General features: G+C 40.6%; 1 protein-coding gene across 1 annotated transcript; it reads left to right on the top strand.

Moving 5' to 3' along the window:
* Positions 1-1,039: 1,039 nt before the first annotated feature.
* LOC105017118 (MICOS complex subunit MIC10-like) lies at positions 1,040-7,229 on the top strand. Its single transcript, XM_010881475.4, has 4 exons — positions 1,040-1,166; positions 6,591-6,638; positions 6,765-6,874; positions 6,987-7,229. The coding sequence occupies exons 1-4, from the start codon at positions 1,106-1,108 to the stop codon at positions 6,993-6,995; spliced, it is 228 nt and encodes a 75-aa protein (XP_010879777.1). The 5' UTR covers positions 1,040-1,105; the 3' UTR covers positions 6,996-7,229.
* Positions 7,230-10,201: the final 2,972 nt, after the last annotated feature.

The following is a 10,201-nucleotide window of genomic DNA, read 5'->3' as shown; positions in this document are numbered from 1 at the left end:
TATACATTTTTTATGATTTGTCCATGGTTTAGGCTAGACTATTGCATTCATTTTAAAAGGCATGCTAGTAACCTAGGGTAGTCTACTGGTATAAACCGCAATTAAGAAATTGGTTGATCTTCCACAATTCTCACATTATTAAATTATAAGGGAAGACTGGTTTGTTGTAAAGAGTGTAAATCTATAAATACTCCCTTTAGCAACTCATGGCAAGAGTTCTAGAAGTGGTGCGGCAAGGTAGCCTAGTGGTTAGAGCACCTGAACAGGAATAAAAGTGTTGCTAGATCACATTGCTTAGCCAGCAAGGAAAGTTTTTTCAGTGCCTGATTGTTCACAGGTTTTTACAGAAATTATTTTTCAGCCATACTTTAAAACAACAGGGTTCTGGAACAGGACACTTGTAAAAGATCCAGGAAAAGTTGGGTCTGGGAGATTAAAGAGTGACAGAAAGAATGAGTAACCACAAAGGTGACACTGGAACACACAATATATAACAGTACATTAGGAAAACATCTAACTGGCTGGTATTATCACCATCACAGATTGAGCCATGGTTGTAAGTTTAATTCCCATGTGGCCAGTATGAAATTGTATGCACTTACTACTCTAGTTTGCTATGGATAAGTGCCTGCTGAATGACTTAAATGTACACCCAGAACCAGGGGCGTTGGACTGGGGGGAAAAGGGGTACTAAATATATAGGTCCCTAATGTGTAGAGGGGCCCTCAAAAATGTTTGAATCTTGAATAAAGTGGGGAGGGGCCCTCAGAGACTGCCTATGTACAGGGCCCATAATTTTGTGCTACATCCATGCCCAGAACTATAAGTGGGTAAGATAAATATTGTTATAAGATGTAAGGAATAATGGTTTTTAAGTGAACTGCTGGGAAAATCTTTTGGGGATTTAATATTTCATTATATATTTTCGCTTCCTGCAGTAGATAAAAATAATATGTAGGATTTAGACCAGCCCTGTCTCCGGTCTACACTCCAGTCCAATTGGAGGCGGTAATGCACCTATAGTTGGTTGCCAACTGCCACTGAGAATTACTGTGATGAAAAAGAAGACGAAGGAGCAGCAGCAGAAGAAGAATAAATAAGTAAAATGGCTGAAGAACATGGAAGGAAGTGGGACCGATGCCTAGCTGATAGTGCAGTAAAGCTAGGTAAATATGTACATGTAATTAATGTATCTATTAATTAATGTGTTCATAACAGAGTACCGAAAACAGCGCAGTTTAAACCGTGTGCGTTTCATTAGGTAGCAAGGCCAATATACCCTTTGATACTTGGAGGTCAATTGGCCTTCCAATAATGAGCACCATCAACATAGGTTTAAAAAATAATGGTTTGTTTTTAAATGTTTTTATAAGAAGTCGACGCAAACATTAGCGCGCGTTATTCCGAAATCAAGGAAACCCCGACGTTCTGCCTTTCCCACCCTCGACACTATGTGCCAATGATAGCCTGTGAGAAAATGACTTTTATACATTTTTCTCAAAGGAAACTGATGGACATGCATTACGCGAAAATGGGGGTAGAACGCGTCTACTCATTCGTATAGCTCGTATCGTGGTGGCTGCCATCAACTATAGGAACAGTTGATTTACTGGGGAGATGGATGTCATTTGTTACATTTTGTTTTTTTCATTTCACACAGAGAAGGTATTGCATTTTCAACATGGTTTACATTCGCTACTTTTCAAGTTTTGATTGTAGGCTATATTTTCTTCCATCCTAGCCAAACGTCCATACTTGGATGCAGCTCTACTATGAGGTTGTGATACTTATGCCATATGCTTCAGCAGCGATTGACCACGTCATAGTCTACTAGTCCAGTGGTTCCCAACTCTGGTCCTCAAGTACCCCCAACAGTACACATTTTCATTGTATCCCCAGCCAAGCACAGCTGATTCAACTTGTCAACTAATTATCAGGCTCTAATTGAGTTGAATGGGGTGTGCTTGTCCAGGGCTACAACAAAAATGTGTGCTGTTGGGGGTACTCGAGGACCGGAGTTGGGAACCACCTGTACTAGTCACAGTTTTTAAACAGAGACACCATGTTCGCAAGTAGAAGTTATAATTATTTATTATCTTTATCAGACTACAGTTGGTAAGTGTAACAGTGAGGATTATACTAAATGTGTATATAAAAAACAAAAATGCTTGATTGAAATATAAGAAACGCTTAGAACAGAGCAATTTACATTAGCAATAAGGGTGATGCACTTGCTCATGGGCACAACAACAGATTTTGTTACTGTCTGATTGGGATTCAAGTCAGTAAACTAGTGGCTACTGGCCCCTATCACCACTTGGCCAACTGCCACTCCTTCATTAATAAATGCGAGTTATTTTCTATTACAGTAAAATTAAGAATTGTTCTAAAATACAAACAAATTCTACAAAATCACTCTTTTTATATTAATGCTTCTGTTCTGGAATCCTATGTATAATATTTGTTTCCGGTAGGCTTGGGGTGGGCACAGTGTAAACCATTTCCTGGAATTTTAAGAAATAGCCATGGGATGGTTTTTAGGAGGGCTGGGCGATAACAACAAAAATCAGTATTGTGATAAGTGGACCCAATTACCTCGATAACAATCTATATCGTTATCTAGGTACTTCTTAATGTTAATTACACTCATTTAGTTAGCAGAATGTCTAAACGGCATTGGAATATGGCATGACTGTACTCAGTCTTTTTTAACACAGTTTTTGCAATATGGTGCTTTACCCTGGTACCAGGGCTACACCGATGATTTATGCTAATGATGGCACTAAGACTTTCTTGTTTCGACTATACATTTAGTACCGCTGACTTAAGGAGGGGCTCAGGTCTGGAAGGAGGAGTGAACTGTCAACGCAATTTGGTTTTCCGTTTATGAAAAATAAAAGGTGGTATTTTTCTGGTAGTAAACTAAAATAAACAATAACACCATGCTCAGATAGTTTTATTAGGTCAAACACCGTTTCATAAACAAACTTCTTCAAACTCCTGCGACCGGCTCCTTCTCCACTTACAATTTTGTCAAAACTATCTACCTTTAATAGAATTAATCTGGGATAATTTTGTGTTATAGGTTCTGCAGGCTACGTCTCAGGGCTCCATTTTTCTATTGAGTCAATGGCATCGTACCACCTTCGGGCATTTCAACTCTTTCGTTTGTGGGTCTTCGCTTCCCTGTACAGTTGCTTAATTTTATCAAGGATCTGTTTGTTAGATTGGAAGAAAACTATTACGTGAAGCCTAAGACCAAGCAAATGATCGCTATTCGAATAGCACAATATGCAAAGTTTTCACAGCACATAACACGCAAACTCTGCCCTAAGTCCTAAAGTCCAGGGCTTTATACCAAGTGAGAGCCACTTGGGAAAGAGGCATTAGCGGTAACTGGGTCCACTTATCACAGTACTGCTTTTTTCTTGATATTGCCCAGCCCTAGTTTTTAGTACAGTTTGTTTGACTTTTTCAATACATGTTATACTGCAGTACCCCATCAGAAACCAAATTTTACACTTAAATGAAAAGAAAAAACAACAAAGTGCCTCAATAAGGTGTTGGGCAAGATAGGATATTAATTGCTTAATTGTAATATGCAGAACACCTGTGTGGAAACATCTGCAGTTGCTGTGTTTCTCCACTCATTCATTCAGGTCTTTTCTTTAATTTGACACCAGTCTCATACAGTATATGTCTATGGAAAATTGTGCTGCCTTCAGGATTTCGAAAGATGTCACATTCTGGGGAATATTTCATGATAGTTGTGAGGACTCCTTCCCATTTGGCTACGAGCACTGCCTTCCAAAAGGTCTCCCAAATCCTCCAATTCATCCTAAATCCTCCAGTTTGGCCATATGAATCTGCTAGTCTTGGGCTCCAGGTCTTATCCTGATGTCTAGTTGATGATGAAGAATAATAATATGTCTCTTTAAGTCGTCTGTGGAACATCATTCATGGTTATTTTAAAACATCCGGTTCATAAGGTTGATTTGCTTAAAGGTGCACTCTGGTCATATCATCACCCCATTGAAACTGCCAAGCTCCTCCAAAAGCACACTTGTACAAAAGTGATTTCACCTTGTATAAAAGTGACCCCACCTTGTCTCAGACCACCAATTACAATCAGAATGTTTTTCAGGCAGGCTGTTTTCATAGGCAGGAATTGAATGTGACTGTTGTTTTGTCTTCTAAACAAACTCATACTTTGTAAGGGGGCCGGTTCAGGTGGCGAAAGGTTTAAGGGCTTGTTTACTTTACAAGGGAGGGAATTAATCCATCTATTGTTTTATCTTCGTTTGCATAATCATTTCCATAGCCTTTGGTTTTAAACTGGCATGTTTGAGATGTATCATGCAAGATTATGGACGTTAGAGGCGATATGCGCATGCTCTGCACTTAAACTTGATACTGTTCCGGCACAATTGTCTTCACACTGCAAACCTCTGGGGAAGGCTCATTCAAAAATGTGGGGCATGCTACATCGGGAGGTGGCGTCTCGAGCAACCAATATTTGCACGTTTACACAACAAAATGATCTAGCATCTCCAGTCTACATCGATGTCTTTTAATGTAAATAAGCCCTTAGATTTTAGGATGATTGGAAAATGCATGCTTTAACATGTTGACCAATGAATAGGTCGAGAGTTAAGGCTGCACATTTAATCAAATTGTGATCGAATTGCGATATAGATGTGCACTGTTGTAATTACAAACTTTGTTTTTTTGGTTCCAAACAGTTCCTGCCAGAGTTTTCCCTGTTTGGACACATGCCTTGCAGTACAGTTATCCACTAAAATTAAATGATGCAAAAAACCTTACTAAAGTCCCCCCCACAAGGCCAACTTGAAAAGGAAGGTGTTCCAGGCGGGGAAACACTGTGCAGTAGCCAGGGGGCAAGGTTAACTTTATCTTTAACCTAGTAGGTAACAGGTGTGGTTCAGAGCTTATGTTGCTATGGTTTCTGATCAGGCTATACTTCAAGCTGTCTATCTGAGTAGAAAATGATTTCTTTCAAGTTTGGGTTTGACAGAGTTTCACAAAATTTCTAGTCCGGCATTCTGGATTATCCCTCTGTTTTATTTGTAAGGAAGAATACATCACACTTTACAGAATTGACATTGAACACAGCATAATTATGCCAGGCTTTAATCTCTGGCATGATACTGTACTAGAACTACAGTTCCTGGGTTGTGTGCAGGTTATATATTTTTTTTACCTGTGTGAATAAAGTGTTCGGTGTCCATAGTAAAAATAATAATTTGCAAGATGGCACACAGATGTTGAGTCAATGCTATTCCTGCCCACTTTCCAATCCCAATATTTAGGGACATGTGAGGTTAATTAAGTACTGGTTATGCACAAAGGGATTTCAATTTTCATACACAAAGGAATCTTGGGTTGTTTGTAAGCTTTAGAGCAACTAGCAATGAGAATATACATACTTCCTATTTTCCCAGTTTTAGATTTTGATCGGCCTGTATCCGGCAAGATGTTGTGTGTGTTGGCAGCCGCCAGCTTTACAATAATCCACGCCTACAGTGTGCTAATAGGCCGTATGGTTGTGAAATCCCATTGCCCGCAGCAGGGAGCCTGGTAATAGCTAGCCTATCAGGACAGACAGGAAAGCTGCTGCAGAGTAACAGAGGAGCAACAGAGCAGTGGAATGATGGATGCAGTCAGAAGGGGAGGGGGGTGGGGGAAAGGTGAAGTAATAGAAGCAACAGAGGGAGTCTAACAGTGTAGTTAGAGGTTCATAACAGTAAATCTGTTGCAGATCTGGCCTCATACTTGGCCAGCTCCGCTCCTTTTCGGTAACTATCACAGGGATGGGGGAGGAGAGGGACAGGGCGAGAAGTAGAGAAGTCGCGAGGCTAAAAAGACAAGTTGGGCCTGTAAATCTTAAGGCTTTGGCTGAAAATAGGAGGATCATGATTTTTTTTTGTTTTTGTCAGCAGCAATAAAGATGTTGGGGGGTGGTTATAATTTGTATTTTTGTGGTCTTGTTTGACGTTTGTGGTAGTTGTGTAACAGCGACTGAGGAGACGGCGTCTGTGTGCTCTGGCAGCGGCGTATCGGTCATGCTGCATAGCTCTCTGAATCCAATTAAGAAGTGGAGGGGCCCAAACAGTTGTTTTTATGTGTTTCTGCTCTTGCTGGCCCATAGCTGGGTGGGGCACAGTCCACAGTGAAGCAGACAAACACATTCCCCGTCCTCAGGCTTCCCTTCTGGTCCACTCTGTCGGTATGGTGTCTGAGGTGCTCGTTCACCGCCGGGCCATGGAGATCACCTGGACGGCACTCTCCCTAACTCCCTTACCGTTCACGTATTTCCTGTTGTTCCAAATGGATCTTTCACCGTTTCCAATCCCCTCAAATGAACGGTCTTGTCAGACAGGTGCTGTTTACCAGGCCTGGCCTGTGGTCAGAGCCCCCCCCCCCCCCCCCCCCCCGTTGTCAGAGTAGTTCCATACGTGTGTATTTGCATCACTCTTATATTTAATCACAGGGTTTGCAGCAAAGTTGGTCTCCATGTTTGCCTTTGTGAAATAAGTTAATGTCTCCCTTGACTTTCTCCCTCTTTGTAGGGACCGGTCTTGGCGTGGGGATTGTGTTCTCCGTCCTCTTCTTCAAAAGTGAGTAGTTCCTCAGACAGTAGAGACGTCATAGTCATCTGTGCTTTTTAAAAAACGCTGACCAGTTTTTGCACTATTTTAATGATGTATTGTTTTGTGTAAGTGAATTACCTTTTCTATTTCTAGGGCGCACGTGGCCTGTGGTGTTCTGCTCAGGTTTGGGGCTGGGCATGGGCTACTCTAACTGCCAGCATGATTTCAGGTCACCTTACCTGCTGCATGGCCACATGGTGAAGGTGAGGAATCACGTACACCACACAGCGTCATTAACAACACCCTGTTCCATCTTTTGTCCCTAGACGTTTAATGCAAATAATAGCATAACTGTTTCTTTATTCTCCTTTTCAGGAACAGTAGAAGACTGATATATAAGACTGGGTTGGCAGATGGACAAGTTGTTGTTGTCCTCATTATTTTGCTACTTGATTTTTTTTTGTCAAAGAACTTTCTCCTGGTCACACAATGTAATTACTGTTTAAACTCCCACAGAACAGTTGATACAAATATATATACTGAAATGAATGAAGAATGACAGAACTATCTTGATTTACTTTGTTATTGTGCGTGAATAATAAATTATTTCAGTGCTCACACGGTGTGCGTGCTTGTTTCAACAGCAGAGAAATGTTACACCCTATTTTGAGTGTAATGAGTATGGGAATTGAAATCCTTTCTTAGAATGGGAGCCAGCTTTGGCACCTGTAACCCTAAAGCAAGGAAAGGGAGCAGGGGGCAACAGAGTTAAAGGACATGAAGCAATGGATAAAATGTGGATAATGAAATGCGTGCCGGAAAAAGATAATCCCAAACAAATAGCAAGAGGTTTGAAATACATTTTAGAGAGGCCTGTGTACTACATGTGGTCATGGGGTCTTTTTGGTAGATTTGCAGCATTACAACTAATTCGATTTGCTATTATAATTTTTTTAAGTTATGCATTTTACATAGCCTTTTACAAGCCTTGGATTTCTAATAGCTTACAGTTTTAGTTGTGTTGGAATTTCATTGTTAATTTTATCAGAGGGTGACAGTACACAATCATAATTGACCCCTGGACAATTAAAAGCTGAGAAGTTGACTACTACTTGACGCTTTTATTTTTATTTTTTGCTATACATAGGCTACGTTTTACTTGAGTGAGATTCATTTTTGTGGTTTGAACCGTCAAGGCCTTCTGCCCTATCTGATACTAATATGTATCTTTAATATATTTTTTACATATCAAATTTGTTCTGTTTGTGTAGCAATCAGATTTTTCGGTCTCCGGGTATATACACTCAAGCTAGACCTTCAGGATCTGATGAGATGGTTGGATAGCTGGCATAAAACCAGTGATATCTCGCGTGAGATTTTTTCGCGGCAAACGTCAATCCCCCATTTGCGGTGGAGCCAATTGCCATGTGTACGGAAGGTGGAAAATAGCAAAACGTGTTACACCGCTTGCTATCTGAATGAGTGAAACAACTCTCCTCCAATATGCAGCCTTTGTATCTTAAGCTGCCTAATTAAAAAGAGGCATGGTAGGCTGTACTATTTTGTCCAGACACTCATTATGGACTTTACAAGTTGAAACAGGGAAGCTGTTCTCGCTCTTGTTGGCACGTGTCTTCATCAAATTAGATTCAATATTTTACGTTAGCCAGGCATGGAGCTGCAACCGCGTGGGCTGGATATTTTTAATTACACAAATATTAGACTATTATTAGAGTCTTTGTCATTCACAATTAAAACTGGTTGTCTGAGTATTTTAAAGTAATAGTTTATGGCCTGGTCAATTTCTGCTCTTGACAACTTAATTGGCCTAGCAGACTATATAATTGGAGAAGTTTCTCTAACCCGCAGGCAGTAGGTTCATGCAAGAGTTGGCAACTATTTCGTTAGCTGCTTTAGCTTCATTAAAACACCTTTGGGAATTTAATTAGTTCTATTCTTGGTTGATTAGAAGTATTTTTTAGTTCCCGCAAAAAGCCTAGTTCCAAATAGCCATGGCTCTCCACTGATTCCAGATATACTTGATCAAAGTCCTTTTGGAAATATGAATACCAGGCCTGTTAATACTGGCACCCCAACACCAAATACATTTCATTACGATTAAGTAGAAAATTAAGCTTTTGGTTTCCACACATTATGAATGATGTTTTTCAAATTGCAGAATTAATTCATTTCACTGAAACTTCAAGGGACAGTAAACCAAATTTTCCAATTCTTATAAAAATCAGTAAAATAATTTAAAGCGTCATGCTTTAAAATCAGTTGACATCTATCATATCGGTGTTGTCAAGTTTTGCATAGAGCCAATAGCAATAGACTATATTCAACTTCCCCAAAAAATCCAGGAGTCAGGCAGAACAGGATTATGTTTGTAGAGAGACGCATGCATTTGTAACAGGTGTAAAATGGCTAGTCAGTTTTTCAGTCGACGCTGGTACCATTAAAATCAATTACGTCACTTGCTCTGAGACCAAAGACTTTATAGTTTCCTCTTTGTTTCCCCAATGGCAACGGCTCAATTGATCCACTGTGTCACTGTATAGAGCACATACATGCCTGGAAGAACCAATATTGCCTACAGTTAAACCAACATGAAACAGATTGTGTTTGGCAACAAAAATAAAAGAACTAGTATTACTTAAGGAGCTGGATTCTTGGGCCTTAATAACCAGGGACCAAGTGCGTAATCTTGGTGTTCTGATAGATGTCACATTCATCGGTCATATCAAAACGGTCACCAAAACAGCATAATACCATCTTAAAAATATAGCGAGAATCAAGGGCTCGGTGTCCCAAAAAGACCAAGAGAAGCTCATCCATGATTTTATCTCTAGTAGGGTTGACTACTGTAATGGCCTCTTAACTGGACTCCCCAAAAAGACTGTAAAACAGCTCATTCACTGAATGTTTTAGAACCCGAATACATTTCTGATATGTTTAAAGTTTATAAATCCATGAGCCCCTAGTCCAAACTAAACATGGTGAACCTGCATTTAGCAGTTATGCTGCACACAACTGGAATAATAACCAGAAAATCTTAAACGTGCTCCAAACGTATCCATTTTTAAATCCAGGTTAAAAACACTTCTCTTTTCACGTGCCTATGACTGAGTGCTAAAACTTAACCACACTGTTAGCCCTACAGCTTTTATAGCTACTTCATGGAATCAACAATGGAATTTACCAAATATGTTTTTATTTTGGATTTTATTCTACTTCTATTTACTTATTCATCTCATCTTCATCCGCTTATCCGTATCGGGTCGCGGGGGCAGCAGCTCCAGCAGGGGACCCCAAACTTCCCTTTCCCGAGCCACATTTGCCAGCTCTGACTGGGGGATCCAGAGGCGTTCCCAGGCAAGTGTCGAAATATAATCTCTCCACCTGGTCCTGGGCCTACCCCAAGGTCTCCTCCCAGCTGGACGTACCTGGAACACCTCCCTAGGGAGATGTCCTGGGGGCATCCTTACCAGATGCCCGAACCACCTCAACTGGCTCCTTTCGACGCAAAGGAGCAGCGGCTCTACTCCGAGTTCCTCACGGATGGCTGAGCTCCTCACCCTATCCCTAAG

This window comes from Esox lucius, chromosome 17 (assembly GCF_011004845.1).
Source record: "Esox lucius isolate fEsoLuc1 chromosome 17, fEsoLuc1.pri, whole genome shotgun sequence".
NCBI lineage: Eukaryota > Metazoa > Chordata > Actinopteri > Esociformes > Esocidae > Esox > Esox lucius.
Note: the sequence above shows the minus strand (reverse complement) of the source record. Positions and strands in the feature narration are given on the sequence as shown.

Excerpts from the sequence above, each read along its gene's own strand:
- LOC105017118 (XM_010881475.4), top strand. The coding sequence starts at position 1,106 with ATGGCTGAAGAACATGGAAGGAAGTGGGACCGATGCCTAGCTGATAGT. Across the intron at positions 1,167-6,590 it reads TGATAGTGCAGTAAAGCTAG|GGACCGGTCTTGGCGTGGGG; the intron begins GTAAATATGTAC and ends CCCTCTTTGTAG. Across the intron at positions 6,639-6,764 it reads CTCCGTCCTCTTCTTCAAAA|GGCGCACGTGGCCTGTGGTG; the intron begins GTGAGTAGTTCC and ends TTCTATTTCTAG.